At 44.2% G+C, this 26,511-nt stretch overlaps 1 protein-coding gene across 3 annotated transcripts in view; it reads right to left on the reverse strand.

Annotated features, from left to right (window-relative positions):
• Positions 1-517: 517 nt before the first annotated feature.
• The window catches only part of MAPRE1 (microtubule associated protein RP/EB family member 1), a 33,033-nt gene continuing 7,039 nt past the window's right edge, over positions 518-26,511 (reverse strand). Inside the window, exons 2-7 of one of the 3 annotated variants that reach the window (XM_032295254.1) lie at positions 26,324-26,447; positions 15,564-15,709; positions 11,606-11,813; positions 8,629-8,750; positions 4,149-4,301; positions 518-2,248 (exon numbers count right to left, since the gene is read on the reverse strand). In XM_032295254.1, coding sequence (XP_032151145.1) covers positions 2,192-2,248; positions 4,149-4,301; positions 8,629-8,750; positions 11,606-11,813; positions 15,564-15,709; positions 26,324-26,444 — 807 coding nt within the window. In that variant the 5' untranslated portion in view covers positions 26,445-26,447 and the 3' untranslated portion in view covers positions 518-2,191. The remainder of the gene's footprint in view (positions 2,249-4,148; positions 4,302-8,628; positions 8,751-11,605; positions 11,814-15,563; positions 15,710-26,323; positions 26,448-26,511) is intronic. The other 2 variants (XM_032295255.1, XM_032295256.1) reach the window with 2 other exon arrangements.

The following is a 26,511-nucleotide window of genomic DNA, read 5'->3' on the forward strand; positions in this document are numbered from 1 at the left end:
AAAAAAAAAAAAAAAAAAGCAAGAGGCTGTGAAATGTAATGTGAATGGAGAGAAAACGAAGTCGGCTTAGAAATAAGCACATCTTGCCGGGTGGAGTGGCTCATGCCTGTAATCCCAGCACTTTGGGAAGCCAAGGCAGGCGGATCAGGAGGTCAGGAGTTCAAGACTAGCCTGGCCAAGATGGTGAAACCCCATCTCAACTAAAAATACACAAAAAAATTGGCCAGGTATGGTGGCGGGTGCCTGTAATCCCAGCTACTCAGGAGGCTGGGGCAGAGAATTGCTTGAACCGGAGAGGCGGAGGTTGCAGTGAGCTGAGATCGCACCACTGTACTCCAGCCTGGACGAAACAGCAAAACTTTGCCTCAAAAAAGGAAAAAAAGGAAAGAAGCACATCTGAAAAAATAGTAAAGGATTAGAAAAGATCAGTCCTCATTAAAGAAAGAGAAGCATTGGTTTCTCATCACTTGAACCTAACAGCTTATACCCAGGGTAAGACAAATTTCAGAAGACATGATACTCTTGAAATACAGAATTTTATTTAGAAACTGTTTAAAGTAGAAAAAAACCCTGTCAAGAAAGACCAGGTGGAAAATGGGTTCCCAATAAAATGGAATTTTAGGGCAACAGAAGTCTAAAAGGCCACAAAAGAGAAATAGCACCACTGTCATTTGAACAATGGCTGGTTACTTGCATTTTTTGGCATTGTTAATCACTGAATCTGGGTTTTCCTCTGAATTCCACACACAGCATGCACTAAACAACACTTTTATCATAAAACACTTGCTTTCTACACACATTTTAGGACAAGCTACCACCAGAAACAAATCAATACAAATACATCAGGGGCTGAACAATCTCAGTAGTGGGTGAGACACATTTTGCAGAATCCTGCCAAAAAAGGAACTGAATAGGCTGTGGGCAAAGCAAAGGAGGGAGAGTTAAGGAATGAAATATTTTAAATATTAATAATTAATTCAGACACGGTACTGTATTTTCTGCAAAAGAAAATTAACATTTAGTAACACACTAATGAATTTTATCTCCAAAGAGATTAGTGCACTGGCAAAGTATTCGGATTACAGTGGAAAGCTGTGGACAGCAGATACCGAAAACACCCCAGCCTTGCAGATCCCAAGGTAACGATGGCCTTCACTGACCACTCCCTTTGCCAGAGGTCCAGAAAGAACTTGCAGCATGATCACCTGCCTGCTGCATTTCCAACTCTAAGCAGCAAACTTCAAGGAGCCAAAGAGGAGTCCCCAATGGGCAAGGGGAGCAGAGAAGAGAAACATGGTAAATGTAAACCCAAAAGACAATAAAATGGGATACGATCGCCACTGAAATCCCAGAGATGTGGGCAAGTCACAAAAAATAGTTGTTAGATTAAAAAACTGGGCACACCTCACTTCCCCAAAAACATAATACATAGAAATTTCGGGGACAACTGGAAAAATAGAGAAAGGTTCAATGAAAACCGAGCTCTTCAACTCGAACATCTCAGGGCTGAAACACATCCTCTATTATTCAGGCAATGATGCCTCTTGCCTTTTAGCAAGGATGCAACTGGTCAATGACACCAAATGGCTTTACAGGGCAACTTTTTAAATGTTCCTTTTAGACCAAAGCCTAGACCTGTGAGGATTCAAACAGCCCTGTAAGACCTGTGACAGCAGGTTCCAAAGGGTCCAAGGTCTGACCCTTCCTTCCCAGACACAATGTCAAATGCAAAATCTCCTGTCACGTACATTTTTATATTTTGAAATATGGAAACATATTTTAAATACTCTTAAGGCATTTATTTATTACAACATTCTCTGATTTCACATTAGCTTAAAATTCAATTCAGTCTTTACATTACTCCACTGAGGTCACCGCCTCAGCATATGACATACACCTCCTCCAGCACTCAGTGTGACCCGCATCCGCACAGTGAGCCCCACAGTCAGCCTCTTTGTTTCCCAGGTGAACCAACTAGATGTTAATACTGCTCTGCTACAAGGTAAAAGCTCCTAACTCAAACTTATTGGAAAAGGAGTGAAACGTCTGCAAAGTGCACTTTAAGAAGAGGTACTTTTTGCTTATGAAAAGAAACCAGTGAGTCCTCTAAGGATAATAAAAGGGAGTATTTTACAGTTAAGCACATGATTTGGAGTGAAGAATTCGGATGTTGCTCTGCTGGTCCAGGCTGTTAATACTCTTCTTGCTCCTCCTGTGGGCCCCCTTCATCAGGTATCACAAAGCCTTCCTGAAACGGGAAAATGAGAGGGAAAGCCACTGAAGATCCATTTCTACTGTGAGTTCACTTTCCTCATACTTAAAGCCTCTCAAAGAATGGTTCGTCCCAGCTCCACCACACACCTGGCATTTAATCACACAGGCCAGGTGGCTGCTATTTTATTTCTCTGGTAGTAGAACTGGATCTCACCAAAGACAAAAACTGAGCACAATCAAATTTACCCTCAGACTTGTGAAAGTGATGGATCTGTACACTGTCTTCATTATGGTAGTAATTTTACCCATGCCATCAAACGTACAATTTAAATATATGCAGCGTATTATGTCAGTTATACTTGTAAGAAAGAAAGAGAAGACCAGGTGTGATGGCTCACACCTGTAATCCCAGCACTTTGGAAGGCAAGGCTTAAGCCCAGGAGTTCCAGACCAGCCTGGGCAACAAATCTTAAAAAAAAAAAAAAAAAAAAAAACTAGCCAGGCCTGGTGGCACATGCCTATACTCCCAGCTACTCAGGAGGCTAAGGCAGGAGCTGCAGTGAGCCATGATCACACCATCAGGCACGCCAGCCTGGGCAACAACGTGAGACCCCATCTCTAAAAGAAAAAAAAAATTTACCCTCAAAAATCCCTGAAGTCCCCTGAGAAGTTCATTGCTCTAACATCTTCTCTCAACAACCTGTCTATGCAGCCAGGTTTTCTTTCACACCTTCCTTTTGTATACTTAGGAGCCATGCTTGACCCAAAATATTCACACCAGCAAGGCTGACCCAACATCAGTGGCAGAAAAATTGAGTGCACAAGGAAACAGCAGATTCAACGGCTCCCACCTCATTCTCATCCCAGGACATTCTGGTATGGACTCAAGAGAAGGAAATTGCTATACTATTCTGCTGTAAAAATTAGGCTTCTACTTCAACCACCATCTTATTTTTATTAACTCTCTATAGCTGAAATTAAGATGTGGTTCCACTAAAATAATACTCAGACTAAACCAAGGACCCATATATTTTCATTGTCTTTTTTTTTTCATTATATAGCAAAGAGGAAGCTCTAAATAAATATTTATTCAACAGATTATTAACTTTTCAGTCATCTGTCTTAATACCCTGAAATTCACAAGACACGTCTCAAGGACAGTGAAAATAACAGCACTATTACCACCTTATATTTGCATAGTGCTACACAGACTATAAATCGCTTGTAGTTTGATCCTACTATTTGTAGACTTTACTAGGCATGCAGAATTACAAACGTGACCATTAAACAGTGGACACAGCCAAATACCAAATCCTAAATCTAGAAAAAAATGAATCTTCCCTGATCAATTAACATGTCGTGATTAATATCAGCAGATTTGGCTGTGCAATAAACATGAATCCAAAGAAACCTGATCACAGAGTACTGTGAGGGAGTCGGAACCGAGCAAATTACTAGGAGGAAAAACGCACGCCCGGACATGACGTGATATGGTGGCACGTTGTGAAAAAAGAGAGCACGTGCCTGCTTCTCTGGGCATGCCTCGGGCCCTGATAAAACAGAGGCAGCACCTGAAGCTGAGGGATCCAAGCTATAGGAGATAGGGTAGGGCGAGGTAGGGTAGGGCGCGGTGGGGTAGGACAAGGTGGGGTAGAGTGGGGTGGGGTAGGAGTTGCTCCTGGCTAAGAGCAGTTTGTGGCACACACTACAGACGCTGGTCAAGCCAGACACCTCCTTGTCCTATTCCTTCTTCAAAAGCTCAGAGACCTCAGGCAGAAGCTAAAGCTGGGCAGAGGTGCCCTCTGCCTGACTTTGAGGGGTCAAAGATGAAGTCTTTTGATGCACACAACACTGGAATACAACAAGCATCAGCATAGAGCTTGCCAACCCAACTATGTAAAATGGAAAGAAAATATCCTCATGTCAACACATACATCTGTGGCATATAGAATGTCTACAATCCTCTGCAATACAGGGTCGTTTTCCCCCTCATTCTCCTGGCAAATCAATTCAATGTTCCGTAGCTTTCCGAAGTAGAAGTCCCTCTCTTTCTCCAAGTCTTCAACAGTAAGTTTCAATACGTTGACCTGCACAAGATGTTAAAAAGAGCGAGATGCCTGGCATTAGTATGGCAATAAAATATCAGACAGACTTCTAACCCAAAAGGAGATGTGGTCTTTGATCAAACCCCAACACAGACAAAAACCACTTCAGTTTAATGTCAATTTTCTTCAGCCTCAGGTAAACAACATAGACTTGTTCATGGCAACCTTGACAATAACAGCCCCCAGAAAGGGCAGACTACACCTTGAAACATGCAGGCGATTCTCAGGAACTGAAAAAGGGTTAAGGAGAAAAAACTAGGGAAGCCTGAGACAATTACAGCCTGGCAAGGTAGCTGACAATCATAAATTAAGTCCTTACTAAGGGACTGGTCAGTCGAGTCCAGGTCTGATTGCATAAGGGGGTCAACGGACAGGACCCTGGAAAGGGCTCAACAGAGCTCTTCGGAAGCCCAATAGAAAGTGCACTGACCCTCCATGAGCCCCACTGAGGGGCTCTGATTCCCCTTAAGAGGCTATAAAGAAATAGTCTCAGTGCTTAGGCCAGGACTCTATCTAGCCAAGAGCAATTAATGTTGTAACACTCACAGTCCTATGTGTACTTTAGCCATGGTGCATCTTCATTCCAGTGTACTGTATTCACATCTATGACAACTGAATTCAATTTAACTCTCACTGAATGCATGTTTCTTGGCATATCCTGCAGCATAAAACCCTCATAAAAACCTGTATTTACAGGCCAGGGCCACAGAGCAGCATGGAAAACCAAGCAACAAAATTCAAGGTACAGCCACTGAGAACAACCTCGGCAAAAGGGAATGCTACAAGTCAGAAGGGACCAGAGAAGTCATGTAGTCCAGCCTTCTGAACTTACAGCCACAAAAACAGAAGCATGTCAGGTGTGCAGTGGTGCACACCTAGTCTCAGCTACTCTGGAGGCTGAATTGGGAGAATCGCTTGAGCCCAAGAGTTAAAAGCCAGTCGCAGCCAGGCATGGTGGCTCATGCCTGGAATCCCAGCACTTTGGGGGGCCAAAACAGGTGGATCACGAGGTCAGGAATTCAAGATCAGCCTGGCCAAGATGGTGAAACCCTAGCTCTACTAAAAATACAAAAAAATTAGCTGGGCGTGGTGGCGGGCGACTGTAATCCCAGCTACTCGGGAGGCTGAAGCAGAGAACTGCTTGAACTGGGAGGCAGAGGTTGTAGTGAGCAGAGGCTGTAGTGAGCCGAGATTGCACCACTGCACTCCAGTCTGGGCAACAGAGCAAGACTCCATTTCAAAAAAAAAAGGCCAGTCATGACAACATAGCAAGACTCTGTCTTTTTAAAAAATAAATAATAAAAATTTAAAAACAAAAACAAACAGCTTATCTAGTTTCCCCACAGCCTGATGAAGATGCTAAACACAACAGAAGAGATCAAGTCTCAACCCAGGAAGAAAAGGCCCTCTTTATAACCTGCATTCAAAAAGCATCCAGAGATGAGGAGCAGGCAATACCACCAGGACAATTTTATCAAAGCTGACTTCAAAGTGCATCATCAAAGTCTTGTCAGACCAAACAGAATCACAGTGCTAGACAGTCTATCACTTTTCCTTTACCAACCACAGAAATTAAAAAATAATTGAAAGTTTCAATAAAGTACTAAAGGGGCCAGGTGTGGTGGCTCACACCTACAATCCCAAAGCTTTGGGAGGTCAAGGTGAGTGGATCACTTGAGGCTAGGAACTCGAGACCAGCCTGGGCAACATAGCAAAAACTGTCTCTACAAAAAAATCTAAAAATTAGTCAGGTAGGGTGGTGTATGCCTATAGTACCAGCTACTTAAGAGGTTGAGGCAGGAGAATCGTTTGAGCCCAAGAGTTCAAGGCTGCGGTGAGCTACAAATGTGCCACTGCACTAAGTCTGGGTGACACATCAAGACCCTGTCTCTCTCATTCATTCATAAAGTACAGCTACCGCCTGGTGTCTGGCAAAGCTAAATTATCAATTTTCCCTCATTTTCCCCACCTCTGCTTTTGCTGTAGTTTCCTGCCTTTCCTGAAACCAGTAGCCTCAAAGAGCAGGGGTTACACAGCTCCCAAGATGACCAACTCCAGCAGGAAACGGCCTCAGAGCTTCAGCTCCACCATTCAAGAGGCACGGAAGGAGCCTTCTAACCACATGCCTGGTGGTATCAATGACCAAGGAGGAAAGGAAGTCAAAAGAGCTTATAAAAAGGAATGCTGGCCGGGTACAGTGCCTCACACCTGCAATCCCAACACTCTGGGAGGCTGAGGCGGGCAGATCATGAGGTCAAGAGATCAAGACTATCCTGGCCAACATGGTGAAACCCATCTCTACTAAAAATACAAAAATTAGCTGGGTGTGGTGGCACATGCCTGTAGTCCCAGCTACTCAGCAGGCTGAGGCAGGAGAATGGCTCGAACCCGGGAGGCGGAGGTTACAGTGAGCTGAGATTGCGCCACTGCACTACAGTCTGGGCAACGGTACGAGACTCCGTCCCAAAAATAAATAAATAAATAAAATGTTATCTCTGGGCAGGTTCTCACTGTCCTGATTTCTTAGGAGTACGGGTGTGGGTCATGAGAGGTTCGGCACTAGAGATCAGTTCCCTCAAGTTTTAGGACCTGGCTTTTAGAAAAGTAAAAGTATTCAATCGCAAACTCACTAGAATCACAGAGCATCCCAGAATTTGTCAGTGGAGCCAGGCATGGTGACTTACACCTGTAATTTTGGCACATTAAAAGGCTGAGGCAGGAGGATCACTTGAGCCCAGGAGTTGGAGACCAGCCCTGGCAACATAGTGAGACTCTATTTCTGTTTTGTAAAGAAATATATATTTTTAATAAAATTTAAGGCCAGACGCAGTGGTAAGGCCAGACACAGTGGCTGTCGCCTGTAATCCCAGCACTTTGGGAGGCCCAGGCATGTGGATCACGAGGTCAGGAGTTTGAGACCAGCCTGATCAACATGGTGAAACCCCTCTCTACTAAAAATACAAAAATTAGCCTGGCATGGTGGCATGCACCTGTAATCTTAGCTACTCAGGAGGCTGATGCAGGAGAATAGCTTGAACCCGGGAGGCGAAGGGCGCAGTGAGCCAAGATCACGCCACTCTACCAGACTGGGCAATAGAGCAAGACTCCGTCTCAAAAAAAAAAAAAAAAAAAAAAAAAGTGTTAATGGAATTAACAAAAAGAATCATCTGAAAGAAAGCAAACAAACCAACCACAAGGATTAGTGAGAAAATGTGTAAAACTTGTTTTGACTGACAGACACCTCTGACAAGTGCCTTCAGGACATTTACTCCTGAAGAAGACATTTCAAATCACCAAATTACTAAGAACAGAACCGGAAGTGCGACAGGCTTTTCATGCCAGTTCTACTTTCAATTTCAATCTCCAGTGACCGCAGTCCAAAACTCAGCAGAAAGACTGCAGAATCCTTTTTATAAAATTATTCAGGGCTGGGCCCTGTGGCTCACGCCTGTAATCCTAACACTTTGGGAGGCTGAGGCAGGCAGATCACTTGAAGTCAGGAGTTCAAGACTAGCCTGACCAATATGGTGAAACCCCGTCTCTACTAAACATTCAAAAATTAGCAGGGTGTGATGGCAGGCACCTGTAAATCCCAGCTACTTGGGAGGCTGAGGCAGGAAATTCACTTGAACCCAGGAGGTGGAGGTTCCAGTGAGCCAAGATCACACCACTGCACGCCAGCCTGGGCGACAAGAGCAAAATTCCACCTAAAAAAAAGTCGGGTGTGGTGGCTCATGCCTGTAATCCCAGCACTTTGAGAGGCCAAGACAGGAGGATCACGTGAGGTCAAGAGTTCAAGACCAGCCTGACCAACATGGAGAAACCCCGTCTCTACTAAAAACACAAAATTAGTCAGGCATGGTGGCACAAGACTGTAATCCTAGCTACTCGGGGGCTGAGGTTGCAGTGAGCCGAGATGGCACTAGTGCACTCCAGCCTGGGCAACGAGAGTGAAACTCGGTCTCAAAAAGAAAAAACATTATTGAAAAAGGAGACCTCCTTTATCTTTCATTCTCCGAATCCCAGGTCCCTGGTAGTATTCCAGAAACATTCAATAGGATTCTATTCTAAGGGCTGGCTTCCAAGCAGACACAGGCTTCTGTCACACTAAGAGAGTCCAGACTCGCCTGATCCCTCCCCACTCACCTCTACACTCAGGCTCCCTGCCCAGCACCTCAGGCTCACATGTCACATGCTCTGGCAAGCAAACAAGGCAGATCTTCATCTAAGAACACGGACAAGGCACCCCGGCCACCCCAAGCAACCTGTTCCCCAAGGTGACTCACATCCTAAACACAGGGGAGCCCACCTGCTGCATCAACTCAGCTGCCTCGTCATCCCCATTGCCCACACCAGGGTTCTTTCGCACCACACCAGGGCCAGCCTTGGGAGCCGCAGCAGTTCTCTGTGTTGAGATGGGCCTCTGGGGAGCTGAAAAAGAGAGCACAGGTTTTTAAAAGGAGTAATTTCAGATCAAACAAAAAAAAATCCACAGGATAACACAGAGAAGTTATGACCAACTGCCTTCCACAAGGTGCTCAGTGAAGGAAACCAATGCTAGAGGGCCCCAGCATGCAAGACAGCACCTCCACATTTGTCTACTAGTGGTTTCTATCCTGGCAGCAGAGTTAAGTGCCAATTTCAGCCATGATGTTTCATGCTGGGAGTAAGTCCTTCAGTGAGGTCTCTTCTCCACTGGGGTGAACAGGACTATCATCTGAAAGGGATACAGTCGTTCTAGTGCATAGAGATGATCCACCTTAACCCAGCTCTGACCAAATCCACAAACAGGTTTTTTCATGTTGGTAACTACCACAGCTAAGATTCAGTTGACACATTTACAAACCAAATCCAGCTTCGTGAAGCAAAGGCAGACTTCATGCCAGGTATGAGCGCACAGTCCCGGCTGTTGCCAGGTGCCCACTGCTCCCCATGTGGAAAGTTGGGTCCCTCCTAACTCCTCACCTCAGACTCCTTGGGCTGGAAGAGGGAAGGAAGCCATAAGAACAGGAGAGCCTGCTCTTTCCATGAATTGCTTTAAAATCTTTATCTTTGTGTACCTTTTAGAAAGTGTTTAGAAGAGTGAGAACACAAAAGCAACACACTGACTAGTATTTATAGATGTCTCCCACTATTTACAGCCGAAAGCAGACAAAGATAAGAACAAAGGAGTAAAGGAGGCAACTTATCTACAAGTAAAAATAATCAAGAACGGGCTAAACCTCAAGGTATATGGATCACTGACGATTCACTTACTTAGCAATTATTTTGTAAAGTTTGTATATTATATGCCAGGCTTGGAAATATCTAATCTACCTAACACCCCAAACTATAATCACAAAGCCTTTCACCCACTGTAAGAGGTATTTCCTCTGGATGGCTCTCTCTGGCACATTTATCCCAAAGACTAAATGCTTAATGCACGTCTCTACTCAACTGGTATCAGCATCTGAAATATGAAATGCCCAAGGTTATCTACGCAGTTTCCCATTCTAAACAGCTAACGAATAAAAATACTCAATATCTAGAGAAACAGGAACCCTCACATACTGCTGATGGGAATGTAAATGGCTCAGCCACTTTGGAAAACAGGTAGTTCTGCAAAAGGTTAAACACAAAGTTAACAAGTGGCCCAGCAATTCTGCTCCCAGAGTATATACTCTTGGGTCTGTAACCGAGAGAAACCAAAACATAGTCCACACAGAAGCTGTATATGAACGTTCACAGCAGCATTATTCACATCTGCCAACAAGTGGGAAACAATGCAAATAACCATGAACTGATTAATAAAATGAGGTATAGCCATGTGATGGAGTATTATTCTACAATAAAAAGAATGACGGACTGATACATGCTAGAGCATGAAGGAACCTTGAAAACAGCAGGCAAAATAAAGGAAGCCAGACACAAAAGACCACGTATCTATGATTCCACGTATAGGAAAAGTTCAGAATTGGCAAATCCAGAGACAGAAAGCAGATTAGTGATTGCTCAGGGCTGGAGGGAGAAGGAAAAGCTGGGGAAAGTGGGAAGTGACAACTATTAACTATACACAGGGTTTCTTTTTTTTTTTTCCCTCTTGAGACAGAGTCGTGCTCTCTCACCCAGGCTGCAGTGTAGTGGTGCTACTTTGCTAACTGCAACCTCCACCTTCCGGTTTCAAGAGATTCTCCTGCCTCAGCCTCCCGAATAGCTGGGATTACAGGCATGCATCACCATGCCCAGTTAATTTTCATATTTTTAGTAGAAACAGGTTTTCACCATGTTGGCCAGGCTGGTCTTGAATTCCTGACCTCAAGATCTGCCTGCCTTAGCCTCTCGAAGAGCTGGGATTACACAAGGTTTCTTTTTGGAGTGATGAAAGTATTCTAAAATTGATTGTGGTGTTAGGTACACAACTCTTTGGATATATTAAAAACCACTTAAGTTTACACTTTAATTAGAAAAGCATACTTATATGGCATGCAAATTATCTCTCAGTAAAGCCATTTGGAAAGCACTCAACCTACCCTCTCTATCAGTTGAACCAGGCTCTCTCAAGGTATTATAAAAACCTTAACTAATATTCTTGCCATCTTCTAGAAAAGAAGCAATTAGCATCTGTAGAATATCTACCCTGCCCCAAAATACAGACATTCTGTATTACTGTAAACACATCTTGCGAAAGCTATCAAGCCCATACCCTTTTGAGAAGGTCTGTAAAACCGGCCTCTCCCCACCCCCCGACTCTGCTAGCACCATGGCACGCCAAAGTCACCTAGCACCTAAAGTTCTAGGGCAGGTAGGGAAGCTGTGAGTACACATAGAAAGCTGGTCTATAGACAGAATGACAAAGACAGACAAAAGCACTCTGAGAGACCTACGCAGCTCCTTCAAGGAGTTCAGCTCTGGTATAACTTCCCATCCTAGGGCTCTGTAAAAACACCCTTGTTCTGGAACTAACTGAAGCTCTCTTATGTGAGCTAGCCTTATAGATTTCTAGAGCTTGGGCAAAACTACACCTGGTAACTTGTTCAAGTTTCAAAAACCCTCTGGGGCAAGTATTAAAATTCCCATTTTATGGAGGAGAAAACTGTGGGGCAGAGATGAAGTAGCTTACACAGGGCTACAGATACCTAAGGACAAAAAGTTACCTGCCTGATCCAGAATCCATGTTCTGGCCACATGCCTCGGATCATATTTCTCAAGCTCCCTAAGCCTATGGCTACTAAAAAAATGCTAGTTGAATGCTAAATGATTATCTGGAACACTAATGTTTGGCAACATTTTGGGGGTTGTTTTTTTACCTGCACTACTAGAACTGAGAGGTTTCTTCGGTTTATTCAGCGCTGGAACAACGAGGGAGGGAGCCACTGCCGTTTCTTGACCTTGTCTGGCAGCCACAGGGTCATAGTCTTTTCCATCATAGTTTGCATCAAAAAACTTCTTGAACCACTGAACAAATTCAAAATTGTCCTGAAACTTTCCTTTTACTAATTTGTCCACAGGAATTATCTGCAGAGAAAAACAACTGTTTAGCCCAAAGCAAGAGGCTTTTGACAAGCATCAAATTAGTCCAGGCATCAAATCATTATAAAGCTCTGCCAAAGAGAAAAAAACATTTTAAAGACCTTAGGGCTAAGCCCCTAAATTTATAAAGCAAGTTTCATTCAGTATACCTTCAAGAGTACCTACACTTACCAACCCCTCCCCACCTCTCAAATTTATGAAAAGGAATCAGAAACAGAAAAGGAACAATTATCATATAAGACACATACACACATCCAAGCACGTCCTAAGTCGTGACCCAACTGTCATGCAATAAAGAGTAAGTGCCCCATATAACTTGCATGGCCACAGTGCCTGTCACAAAGCATGAAATCCACTGCACAGGCCAGGCATGGTGGCTTACTCCTATAATCCCATCACTTTGGGAGGCCAAGGCGGGCAGAAAAATTGCCTCAGATCAGGAGCTTGAGATCAGCCTGAGCATCTACAATGAACTGTGTTCAAAAAAAATTCTAGGCTTAGTGTGGTGGCTCACACCTGTAATCACAGAACTTTGGGAGGCCAAGGTGGGCGGATCACCTGAGGTCAGGAGTTCGAGACCAGCCTGGCCAACATGGTGAAACCCCATCTCTACTAAAAATACAAAAATTAGCCGGGTGTGGTGGCGGGCGCCTGTAATCCCAGCTACTCAGGAGGCTGATGCATGAGAATTGCTTGAATTCAGGAGGTAGAGGTTGCAGTGAGCTGAGATTATACCGCTGTGCTCTGGCCTAGGCAACAGAGCAAGACTCTGTCTCAAAAAAAAAAAAAAAAATTCTGACCTGAAAATAGATCAAGATGCAGAATCAGTCTCAGGATAGATTTCTACAAAATGACATGTTTTTCAAGTAATTCCAAATCCTATTAAAACATACTTGCTGGGTGCAGTGCTGTGTGCACCTGCAATCCTAGCTACTCATGAAGACTGCTTGAGCCCAGGAATTTCGACCAGCCCTGGCAACACGGCAAGACTTCATCTCAAAAAAAAAAAAAAAAACTGAAAAAACACAAACAACAGTAACAACAAGACCTCAACTCAAAAAACAAAACAAAACAAAAAAACCACAAACAACAGTAACAACAAATATACATAAGGACCTTGTATTTTTATTGTACAAGAATACTACGTTTTCAAGTATTCAAATCACTAAAGTGTTGGCCAGAACTTAACTTTTTAATTATTTTTTTTTTAAGAGATGGGGTCTTGCTCTGTTGCCTAGGCTGGAGTCTGTAGTGGTCCAATCATAGGTCACTGCTGCCTCAAACTCCTAAGCTCAAGTGATCCTCCTGCTTCAGCCTCCAGAGTAGCTACAAGCATGAGCCACCATGCCTGGCTTTTAATTATCTTTTATTCTCCAACAATTCCAGATGCAATTTATTTATTATAAAAAGAATACATGCAATAATCTAACTATATACACCCCTCAGACAAACCTAATTTTTTAAAATTACTTTGTATAATACTTAAATATTCACAAATATTATCTCTGTACTCACTTCAATAACCCAGGAATACATAGGATGGGATAGAATTAGATCTAAAACAAAATTGGCCATGCTAACCGTTGAGGTACATGAAGGAGCATTACACTATTTATTTACTATTCATTATTTATATACTATTATTACTTTTATATGTTTTATAGACATTTTCCATATTCAAAAAATAAAATATGATTCCATGATAATGAATGCAAAATTACTGTATATAAGCTATACCTATTTAAAATATGCCTGGAAACTAAGTGATATTCTTATTCTATAAACACCTATTTTATATATTGAATAGAGACAAAAGTAAAAGAAAAAATAAGCCTGATTTCAAAATAAATAAAAACTAGACACACCAGCAAGATAATTGGGGGTGTTACTTTTGCCAAAAAAAAAAAAAAAAGTTATCCCCAAAAAATGCCTTAAAAGGATAAATCCAGCCAGGTGCAGTGGCTCACACCTGCCTGTAATCCCAGCACTCTGGGAGGCTGAGGCGGGCAGATCACGAGGTCAGGAGATCCAGACCATCCGTGGCCAGCATGATGAAACCCCATCTCTACTAAAATACAAAAAATTAGCTGGGCATGGTTGCCCGTGCCTGTAGTCCCAGCTACTCGGGAGGCTGAGGAAGGCAAATCACTTGAACCTGGGAGTGGAAGTTGCATGAGCCGAGACCACGCGACTGCACTCCAGCCTGGCGACAGAGCAAGAATCCATCTTCAAAAAAAAAGGATAAACCCTTCAAAGCATAGGGGAAGGGACAAACTACTTAATCTATTATCTGCTAAAACAGAGGTGTTTGTGCTAAACCATGTCTGGTGGACCATGTTTCTGTTACCTTCAAAAAACTTTGGGGGCAGAAAGTAGTTTTCTAGCACCCATCACGGAGCCTCCTTGTAGCTTTCTACAAAAAGCAAGTATTTCTAGAATCTTCTCCACCTCAACTTCCAAACTGCTGGAATTACAGGTGTGAGCCACCATGCCTGGCCTAGAATTTTCTCTATTGGAACTATGCTACATACAGTAAGCTTTTACAGAAGTAAATCCAGATTAAGAGACTTAGATCCCAGACTACTAGATCTGTTACCCCGGCTGGCGTGCAGTGGGCAATCTCAGCTCACTGCAACTTCCGCCCGAGGTTCAAGCAATTCTCCTGCCTCAGCCTCCCGCGTAGCTGGAACTACAAGCCTGTGCCACCACACTCAAATACAAAATTTTTTTATATTCTTAGTAGAGATGGGGTTTCACCATGTTCACCAGGATGGTCTCGATCTCCTGACCTAGTGATCCACCCACCTTGGCGGCCAGTGATTTTTATTTATAAAAAATTACTGTGTAGCCAGGTGCGGTGGCCCATGCTTGTAATCCCAGCACTTTGGGAGGCTGAGTCAGGCAAATCATCTGAGGTCGGGAGTTTGAGACTGGCCTGACCAACATGGAGAAACCCCGTCTCTACTAAAAATATATAATTAGCTGGGGGTGGTGGTACACGCCTGTAATCCCAGCTATTCGGGAGGCTGAGGCAGGAGAATCACTTGAACGTGAGAGGAGGCTGCAGTGAGCCAAAATGGTGCCATTGCTTTCCACCTTGGGCAACAAGAGCAAAATTCCATCTCAAAAAGAAAACCATAAGAATAAAATAAAAATAAAAATCACTGTACAAATTTACAGGTTGACTCTTCTAAACAGTTACTAACTTCACAGATGATGAAGAACGACAGCAAAGGAAATAGGGGCAAGAAGGTAGAGGGAAACTGCTCTGCCCAGTAAATTCTGTGTTAACGGAGAAAAGTTAACTAGATAAACTGGGGAAAAAGAAAATGTCCAAAGCTAGCAAAAAAAATAAGCAAGCATCAGCCAGGCTCAGTGGCTCACACCTGTAATCCCAGCACCTTGGAAGGCCGAGGCAGGCGGATCACGAGGTCAGGAGATCAAGACCATCCTGGCCAACATGGTGAAACCCTGTCTCTGCTAAAAATACAAAAATTAACTGGACATGGTGGTGCACAACTGTAATCCCAGCTACTGGAGAGGCTGAGGTAGAAGAATCACTCGAACCTGGGAGGCAGAGGCTGCTGTGAGCTGAGATCAAGTCACTGCACTCCCGCCTGGTGACAAAGTGAGATTCCACCTCAAAAAAAAACAAACAAAAAAACACTAGCATCTATATCCTTATATCATTAGTTAAGAAACATTAACCTCAATAAAACAATAACATTTACTTACTTTGTCAACACCCATCCTCTTAAAACCCGCTTGCAGTATTTTGAAGTTCTGGATGTACTCGTGTTCTAGCTTAGCTTGGAATTTCACTTTCTTCAAGGCAATGGAGCCAGGAAACAGCATGTCCATAAACTGACAATAGGCAGCCCCTGAATAAAGAACAACAGAAAAATACAATTAAAGCAGCATGGTGAACTTTTTCCCAGACCCACTTAAACCAAATATAATTTTAAAAGTTGTGAAGTAGACCTACAAAAACCAAAAGCTTTACTGACTACATGTGAAGTCAATTTTTAAAATCTATAACAAGACTGTGGTTTTACCCCATACATTCTACAACATACTTGCAAGCCAGACGCCTATAATACGGAGAAAAGGAATGTTTCTTTTTTTTTTTTTTTTTTTTTTTTCCCCCGAGACGGAGTTTCACTCATGTTACCCAGGCTGGAGTGCAATGGCGCGATCTCGGCTCACCGCAACCTCCGCCTCCTGGGTTCAGGCAATTCTCCTGCCTCAGCCTCCTGAGTAGCTGGGATTACAGGCACACGCCACCATGCCCAGCTAATTTTTTGTATTTTTAGTAGAGACGGGGTTTCACCATGTTGACCAGGATGGTCTCGATCTCTTGACCTCGTGATCCACCCGCCTCGGCCTCCCAAAGTGCTGGGATTACAGGCTTGAGCCACCACGCCCAGCGAAAAGGAATGTTTCTACTAAATTTTAAAACTCCTGTTCTTTATTGGTAATCATCATGACAATAAAATGACTACTAGAAAGAAAAATAAGGCCAGGCACAGTGGCTCATGCCTGTAATCCCAGCACTTTGGGAGGCCAAGGCGGCCAGATCACCTGAGGTCCAGAGTTCAAGACCAGCCTGGCCAACATGGAGAAACCCCATCTCTATTAAAATACAAAAAACTTTGACTGAGAATTCCATTGGCTAACAGGAATAAAGAAAAAAGAAAAAAAAAATACAAAAAAATTAGCCAGGTATTATGGCGGTTGCCTGTAATCCCAGCTACTCGAGAGGCTGAGGCAAAAAAATTGCTTAAAGCCAGGAGTCAGAGGTTGCAGTGAGCCGAGAACACACCACTGCACTCCAGCCTGGGACTCTCTCAAAAAAAAAAAGAAAGAAAGAAAAATGAATGCCCAAAATACGGAAAAGAAAACAGGAGTAACATTTTCTGATTTTTCACAAAGATATATCCTCCTCTTCATGGGAGTATTTCAAAGATTCACCCTTGATCCAGATTAAAAAATTTTTTCCAGGCCGGGCGCGGTGGCTCAAGCCTGTAATCCCAGCACTTTGGGAGGCTGAGGCGGGTGGATCACGAGGTCAAGAGATCGAGACCATCCTGGTCAACATGGTGAAACCCCGTCTCTACTAAAAATAAAAAAATTAGCTGGGCATGGTGGCGCGTGCCTGTAATCCCAGCTACTGAGGAGGCTGAGGCAGGAGAATTGCCTGAACCCAGGAGACGGAGGTTGCGGTGAGCCGAGATCGCGCCATTGCACTCCAGCCTGGGTAACAACAGCGAAACTCCGTCTCAAAAAAAAAAAAAAAAAAAAAATTTCCATAAGATGTCTGTCTCCCTGGGCTTTTTAAATCTTTAAATACATTTAATCTATCATTTATTTTCTTTTTTTTTTTCTTTTTTTTTTTTTTTTGAAACAGGGTCTCACTGTTGTCCAGGCTGGAGTGCAGTAGCACAATCTCAGCTCACTGCAACCCACCTCCCAGGCTCAAGTGATCCTCCCACCTCAGCCTCTGGAGTAGCTGGGACTATAGGCATGTGCTACCATGCCTAAGTTTTTTTCCTTTTTGTAGAGCATCTGACCAACTTATCATTTAACTAACAAGGTTGAATCGAAGACATTTTTGTGTTCCTCTATTAAATTTAAAAAAAAAAAATTACTGTATGTCCAGGCCCAGTAGCTCAGGCCTATAATCTCAGCACTTTGGGAAGCAGGTGGAACACTTGAGTCCAGGAGTTCAAGACCAGCTTGGGCAACATGGTGAAACCCTGTCTCTACAAAAAATACCAAAATTAGCCAGGCATGTTGGCATGCACTTGTGGTCCCAGCTACTCAGGAGGCTGAGGCAGGAGGATCACTTGAGCCAGGAGATAGAGACTACAGTGAGCCATGATCGCATCACTGCACTCCAGTCGGGGGGACAGAGAGAGGCCTCATCTCAAAAAAAAAAAAAAAAAAAAAGAGAGAGAGAGAGAGAGACTATAATAAATTATTGCAATATTTTTACCCCTTTTGCCCCAATTTCATTCCTTCCCCCACTTGCCTTTTTTTTTTTTCCCAAAACTGTTTTATTAATGCTTAAACTTCCTAGGAAAAATATTTCTCTAATTGTCAACAAACTGAACTCTCCTAATTCAGAGCAGGCCTCACTGTATATTTACTGCCCCAGGGCTCATTTGCCAAAGGACAAGCTTGGGAAGCTAAACCAGTGGCTAAACAGGTAACCTGCAGAATTAAAGATAGCCATAAAATGCATATTCAACTTACTGGAGGTCAGGCCGAACCAGTTCTCTGCCAGTTCCACCACGTTCAGTTACCGTTATTTTTGGAAAGTCAACATAAACAAAGCAGGAGCGCTTCAGTGACCAGGGTGACATTCTTAGCAGAAAGGATCTTCAGAAAGTTAAAGTCTTTATTTTTTTTTTTTCTGAGACAGAGTCTCGCTCTATTGCCAGACTGGAGTACAGTAGTGTGATCTTGGCTCACTACAACCTCCATCTCCCTGGTTTAAGCAACTCTCCTGCCTCAGCCTCCCAGGTAGCTAGGATTACAGGCATGTGCCACCATGCCCAGCTAATTGTTTTGTACTTTTAGTAGAGATGGGGTTTCACCATCTCGGCCAGACTGGTCTTGAACTCCTGACCTTGTGATCTGCCTACCTCAGCCTCCCAAAGTGCTGGGATTACAGGCGTGAATTACTGCACCCCACCTAAAGCCTTGATTTTGAGGTAACTAATTTATTTACTGATCTAACAAAAATACACTGAGGGCATTCTTTTTTTGAGATGGAGCTTCCCTCTTGTTGTCCAGGCTGGAGTGCAATGGCGCAATCTCGCCTCACCACAACCTCTGCCTCCAAGGTTCAAGTGATTCTCCTGCCTTAGCCTCCAGAGTAGCTGGGATTACAGCAATGTGCCATCATGATTGGGTAATTTTTGTATTTTTAGTAGGGATGGGGTTTTTCCATGCAGGTCACACTGGTCTTGAACTCTCAACCTCAGATGATCCGCCCACCTCAGCTTCCCAAAGTGCTGGGATTACAGGCATAAGCCACTGCACCAGGCCACACTAAGGGCATTCTAAGTGCCAAGCATTCAATTAGAAATATTTATATTTTAGGCCAGGACCAGCAGAAGTATTTATATTTAAAAAAATAGAACACTTTAATAGCTTTGTAAATTCTAAAGGCAAATGTCCTAGTTTCTTCAACAAATTGTATGAAGAGGGAAAACTGTTATATTTTACTTTATTTTTAGAGACAGAGTCGTACTTTGTCATCCAGGCTAGAGTGCAGTGGTGGGATTTCAGCTCACTGTAACCTCTGCCTCCTGGGTTCAAGCAAGTATCCTCCCTCAGCCTCCTGAGTAGGTGGGATTACAAGCTTGCACCACCATGCCCAGCTAATTTTTGTATTTTTTTAGTAGAGACAGGGTTATGCCATGTTGACCAGGTTGGTCTTGAACTCCTGACCTCGTGATCCACCCACCTCAGCCTCTGAAAGTGCTGGATTACAGGATTGAAGTCACTGCGCCCAGCCAAGGAAACTGTTACATTTTAAAAGAGATTTTAAAAATCCTAATTTGGCCGGACGCAGTGGCTCACGCTTGCAATCCTAACACTTTGGGAGGAGGAAACTGGTGGATCACTTGAGGTCAGGAGTTCAAGTCCAGCCTGGCCAACACGGTAAAACTCCATCTCTTTTAAAAATACAAAACATTCGTGGAGCATGCTGTCGGGCCAGCTACTCGGGAGGCTGAGGCAGGAGAATTGCTTGAACCTGGGAGGCGGAGAGAGCAGTGAGCCGAGATGGCGCCATTGCACTCCAGCTTGGGCAACAAGAGTCAAACTCTGTCTCAAAAAACAAAAACCAAAAATATTAGCTGGGCATGGTGGCACACACCTATAGTCCCCACTACTTGGGGAGCCCAGGAGGTTGAGGCTACAGTGAGCCAAGATCATACCACTGTACTCCAGGCTGGGTGACAAAGGGAGACCCTGTCTCAAAAAAAATTAAAAACCCTATATATACAGTATGTAAATTATGAATAACCCTAGATAAGTGTCTAATTCTGTGTCTCAGTTTTCCTATCTGTAAAAGGCAGATGAGTCCTTACCCTCCAAATTACACACGTAAAACACTATGGGGCCAGGTGGGGTGGCTCATGCCTTTGGGAACACTTTGGGAAGCCGAGGCAGGCGGACTGCCTTAGCTCAGGAGTTCGCAAGCAGTCTGAGCAACACGGTGAAACCTGGTCTCTGCTAAAAAATTAGCTAGGCACAGTGGTGTGCGCCTGTAGTCCCAGTTACTCACAAAGCTGAGGCAAGAGAATAGCTTGAACCCGGGAGAGGTAAAGGTTGCAGTGAGCCGAGATAGCACCACTGCACTCCAGCCTGGGCAACACGGTGAGACTCCACCTCAAAAAAAAAAAAAAAACACATTTTGGAAAGTACTTAGCATGGCCAGGCATGGCAGCTCATGCCTGTAATCCCAGCACTTTGAGAGGTCAAGGCAGGCAGGTCACCCAAGATCAGGAGTACAAGACTAGCCTGGCCAACATGGTAAAACCCTGCCTCTACTAAAAACACAAAAATTAGCCGGGAATGGTGGCACACGCCTGTAATCCCAGTTATTTGGGGAGCTGAGGCACAAGAATTGCTTGAAACCAGGAGGCAGGGGTTGCTATGAGCCAAGATCAAACCACCGCACTCCAGCCTGGGCAACAGAGTAAGACTCCATCTCAAAAAACAACAAACAAAACAAAAGAAAGTGCTTAACCTATGGAAAGCACTCAATAAAGCCATAATTAGAAAAAAAAAAAATACAGATAAAAGGTAACAATGATTATCACTAATTTGTGACATTACAGCAGATTACAGTTTCCTTCATGTTTCTTTCTTTTACCTTTTTTAGAGACAGGATTTTGTCATGTTGCCCAGGCAGGTCTCAAACTCCTGGGCTCAGATGATCCTCTCACTTTGGCCTCCCAAAGTGCTGGATTACAGGCATGAGCTACCATATCTGGCCTTTAATGTTTTTTCAATGAAGACCTAACTATTCATAATCAGAAGAAAATGAGCTTCCTATCTTCTGTTTTGTTGTGTTTTAAGTAAAGCAAGGAAAAAAATCAAGGTGGTGCTTGAAGACTTAGGCAAAAATATTTGAAGAGACATTTCCTTGATTGGAAGCATGACTAGATAAAACTAGCCCCTCAGCAAGCCTGCAGACTTACGAAATGTAACAAAAGGGAAGATGGGGGCTGGGAACTTAGAGGGAACTCTGTAGTCAGGAGGCCTCTGCAGCAGCAAGGAGCAATCTGAGAAGGGGCTGATCTAGAAGATCCTTCAGAAGACAAATAAAACTGTGAATTCGCCTCAAAAGATGCTTTCCAAGGCCGGGCGCGGTGGCTCAAGCCTGTAATCCCAGCACTTTGGGAGGCCGAGGCGGGTGGATCACGAGGTCAAGAGATCGAGACCATCCTGGTCAACACGGTGAAACCCCGTCTCTACTAAAACTACAAAAATTTAGCTGGGCATGGTGGCGCGTACCTGTAATCCCAGCTACTCAGGAGGCTGAGGCAGGAGAATTGCCTGAACCCAGGAGGCGGAGGTTGTGGTGAGCCGAGATCGCGCCACTGCACTCCAGCCTGGGTAACAAGAGTGAAACTCCGTCTCAAAAAAAAAAAAAAAAAAGATGCTTTCCAGGCATGGGACACTGGAAAAAAGGTGGAATCACAGCTGCAAATAGAGTACCTGGAAAAGGGGGCTAGCCTGACGAGAAAACAAACCTGGGATTTTAAGTAATGACAGGTAGGGCAAAAGTATCCCATAAACAGAAATATCAGGCCAAATTTGCATTGGGGGAGGCCTGGTTAGGGGTGTGATAACACACTCAAAGCATGAGGACCAGGTCATTCGCAGTGCAGCAGGAGCGAGATCTACGAGCTGTCTTACATTAACTCAAGGGCTGTCAGGGCCCCACATTAAGCTGAGGAGAAAAGAATTTACTATTTGCCTGGGAACATCAACACCTTGCTGCACAGGAACCCAGAAAGGAGGCCAGGCTGGAGGGAGAAAGCAAGGAGGAGAAGGGAAGAGCTGAATACATTCAGTGAGGCCTCTCTACGGGTGCAGAGGACCAAGCTGGGCCCTTGAGAAAATGCAGGGGGGCCTGAAGATGGAATGCAACGCAGGAACGATTCACAAAAGCAACCAGTACTTCCTTTCTGACCAAAGCAATCTCTCATAAAAATCGTTCTCTTTGACCACATTTTTTTCTCATGATGGCTCTTTCCAAAATACTTGATGCCTAGTTCTCCAAACTACAAAGACTACAGAATGTATTAATGAGTCTTGAAACAACCTGCCAACTCTTTCACTGAAAGTTATCCTTACCTAAACTCCCCCTATCAGAGCCAAGCAAAGGCTCAGCTCACTGCTGGAGGTAAGGGACCCACTGCTGACAAAATTTGGCCACTTCACAGGCAGCCAGCAGATTAACACAGGACCTCAGCACTTGCCCTCTCAAGGGAGAAACTTATTCCTACTTTGTAAAGCTGTGTTTGGTGGAGAATTCGAGTCTGCTAGATCCTCTGCTCAACAAAGGCGAGGTTAGGAGGTACCTGGCACCTGGAATTTTCAAAAAAGCTCCTGGAATTTTCCCTGGGCCTTAGTAAGCACAAGGAGTTGAGGAGCCTCATTTTCTCTGACTCCAACCCCCTGGCAGTGGGCCTTCTTCAGGGACATAGTGTCTGTGCCTCATCCTGTCTGCTCTCATACTGGAAGCAAGACCTCATTTTCTAAACACCAATGTAAAACACAATGCAACCAACTACATACTCCAAGAGACATCCTATATGGCTTTCAAGAGAACTAGTTATGAATGAACAAGTTTGTTTACAAATCACAGTTAAGTACCCCACACTCACCCTTTTCTACTGGGAAAAAGCACTTTATCCGGGAATAGAAGCAGACATCAGACAAAACTGACATACTGGCTGGGCGCGGTGGCTCACGCCTGTAATCACAGCACTTTAGGAGGCCGAGGCAGGTGGATCATGAGGTCAGGAGATTGAGACCATCCTGGCCAATGTGGTGAATTTCACCTGGCCAGACAGTGGTGAAACCCTGTCTCTATTAAAAATACAAAAATTAGCTGCGTGTGGTGGCGCATGCCTATAATCCCAGCTACTTGGGAGGCTTGAGGAATGAGAATCACTTGAACCCAGGAGGTGGAGTTTGCAGTGAGCTGAGATCATGCCACTTGCACTCCAGCCTGGCAACAGACTCCATCTCAAAAAAAAAAAAAAAAAAAAAAAGCCTAACATACCTGACAGGTTTTATAGTGAAACAACATCACTGAATTACAGTGATGTTGTTTCACTATAATGTAATTTACATTTGTTTAATCCCCTCCAAATGTTTCTATAAAAGGTATATATAACATGTATGCAGCAGGATGCATGTGGGCTATGTGCTCAGAAAGATCTGGATTCAAAACCAGGCTCTGTAACACATAACCTGCACCCCAGGGGCAGACCAGTCTCCCCATCTACAAAAGGAGGATGTACACCCCTCAAATGACCCGTACTCGTTTCCAGGGTCTGGCACACAATATCTGAGAGCTATTATTATAGGTGATTCTCACACTGGCCAACAAGTAAGCCAGGTATCGCTGCCCCAGTTCACAGATGAAGAACTAAGATATTAAGGGTCTCATCGAAAGTCACATGGCTCAGAGTAGACTGAAGCCTCTTTATGTCTGGTCCTGTGCGCAACAGCTCCTGCCTGAATGAGATAAACCTAGAGCCCGATCAGCATATATACAACTTATCTAAATGTTAAAGATCACATTTTCCAATTAACTAATTGCAACAGACTTTGGAGTATACTTACAGAAAGAGGTAAATTTTAGGGAGAATCGCTGGTGAAAAAGCTGGCTCCAATGAAAACTAGGATGACCTCATCCCCACATTAGTCACAGACCACAGGGCAAGTAAGTGCTTTAAAAACCTCACACAAAATGGGGATAGGGAAATGAATAATGAGGAAATTAATAGAAAATGGGGGGACAGAGCACAGATCTAAGGCTAACAACCTGTTGTTTATGATCAACAAAGTAATTAATGCTTAATAAACACGACTCCTGGGCACCGTGTTACTGTACAGCTTCACACGTAGCCCCCATCCGACCACCTGTAAAACTGAGATTAAATACACCTCACCAGGGAAATAAGACAAGCCAATGAAACTAAGGCCAAGACTAGGACCCAGCTATAAAATAAGGAAGGGCAGAAGCCGAACTAAAAAAAAAAAAAAAAAAATCCTATAAGCAATGGCAATAATTTAAGATCAATCCAGGCCAGGCAAAGTGGCTCCTGAATAGTGAGTGAACAGTAGCTGGCTTGAGTAGTTCAATTGTAAAGCATTTTTTATTTTCTTCTTTCTAGTTTCCCACATATCATACCATTAACATATATAGAAAGAGGCCGGGCGCGGTGGCTCACGCCTGTAATCCCAGCACTTTGGGAGGCCAAGGCGGGTGGATCACAAGGTCAAGAGATCAAGGCCATCCTGGTCAACACGGTGAAACCCCGTCTCTACTAAAAATACAAAAAATCAGCTGGGCATGGTGGCGCGTGCCTGTAATCCCAGCTACTCAGGAGGCTGAGGCAGGAGAATTGCCTGAACCCAGGAGGCGGAGGTTGCAGTGAGCCGAGATCGCGCCATTGCACTCCAGCCTGGGTAACAAGGGCGAAACTCCATCTCAAAAAAAAAAAAAAAAAAAAAGACATATATAGAAAGAGACCATGTTTTGTTATTTTAAATCTTTTTTTTTTTTTTTTGAAACGGAGCCTTGCTCTTGTCACCCAGCCTGGAGTGCAATGGCACAATCTCAGCTCACTGACTCTGCCTCCTGGGTTCAAGCAATTCTCCTGCCTCAACCTCCCAAGTAGCTGGGATTACAGGTACCTGCCACCACCCCCAGCTAATTTTTTTAGTTTTATAAGAGAGAGGGTGTCACCATGTTGGCCAGGATGGTCTCAAACTCCTGACCTCAGGTGATCTGCCCACCTTAGCCTCCCAAAGTGCTGGGATTACAGACGTGAGCCACCACACTCAGCCTTTAAATCATTACTTCTTTGCCAAATTGTGGTAAAACAGTAGTTCCATAAAATAGTAGCTGAAATGACATTTGCTTGACTTTGATCTTGTGCTTCTTGGGAATAAGAAATGCCACTGATGAACATAAAACTAGGCCGGGCGCGGTGGCTCAAGCCTGTAATCCCAGTACTTTGGGAAGCCGAGGCGGGTGGATCACGAGGTCAAGAGATCGAGACCATCCTGGTCAACATGGTGAAATCCCGTCTCTACTAAAAGTACAAAAAATTAGCTGGGCATGGTGGTGCGTGCCTGTAATCCCAGCTACTCAGGAGGCTGAGGCAGGAGAATTGCCTAAACCCAGGAGGCAGAGGTTGCGGTGAGCTGAGATCGCGCCATTGCACTCCAGCCTGGGTAACATGAGTGAAACTCCGTCTCAAAAAAAAAAAAAAAAAAAACTAGAACACTAGTACAATTACTGTCCTCAAATAAAACATGAAATCTGTATGCACAATGATAGAGACCACGAAGTCGGGGCTGAGCTCCAGGCCTCAGAATGCAGTCCCTAGAGCAGAAGATGGTGGACCCACAGGCCAGAGTATGCTCTTTTTTTAAGTATAGTTCTGGCCGGGTTTGGTGGCTCATACCTATAATCCCAGCACTTTGGAAGGCAGAGACAGGCAGATCATTTGAGGTGAGGAGTTCAACCTCATGGTGAAACCCCATCTCTACTAAAAATACAAAAAAAATTAGCCATGTATGGTGGTGCATGCCTAGTCCCAGGTACTCAGGAGGCTGAGGCAGGAGAACTGCTTGAAACCAGGGGGTGGAGGTTGCAGCAAGTCAAGATTGCACCACTGCACTACAACCTGGACGGCAAAACGAGACGTCATCTCAAAAAATCTCCACACACTGGCCGGGCACAGTGGCTCACACCTGTAATCCCAGCACTTTGGGAGGTGGAAGCGGGCGGATCACAAGGTCAGGAGATCCAGATCATCCTGGCCAATATGGTGAAACCCCATCTCTACTAAAAACACAAAAAAAATTAGCTGGGCATGGTGGCACACGCCTGCAGTCCCAGCTACTCGGGAGGCTTAGGCAGGAGAACTGCTTGACTCCAGGAGGCAGAGACTGCAGTCAGCAGAGATTGCAGTGGGCCGAGATTGCACCACTGCACGACAGCCTGGGCGACAGTGTGAGACTCCATCCCAAAAAAAACAACAAACCCCAAAAACTATAGCTCCTTTTTGAAGCAAAAGCAAAGGCAGGGCTGAGAGGAAGAAACAAGGAGGCCCTAACAAGGACCATGAATGTCTCTGTGTGGCTTTGCAGTCAGATACAGGCCTTCACATTCCAGAAAAACCTACAGGCTTTCCTAGAAAAATGACGTAGCAGATCTCTCTTACCTGAGCACAACTGTTCAATCTTTGTCAGATTCAACTGCAGAGACTCATTGATCCAGGCCAGCATGTCATGTCGACTTAGATTATCACTGGTCACTGACGTTGAGTATACGTTCACTGCCATCTTCTAAAGCATGGGAGGTAAAGAGAAGAGCCTGTGTTATAGTAGGCATGCAAGTAAGGGCAGGTTT

The sequence above is a fragment of the Sapajus apella genome, unplaced genomic scaffold (genome assembly GCF_009761245.1).
Source record: "Sapajus apella isolate SASKATOON/1434 unplaced genomic scaffold, GSC_monkey_1.0 scaffold33, whole genome shotgun sequence".
Lineage (NCBI taxonomy): Eukaryota > Metazoa > Chordata > Mammalia > Primates > Cebidae > Sapajus > Sapajus apella.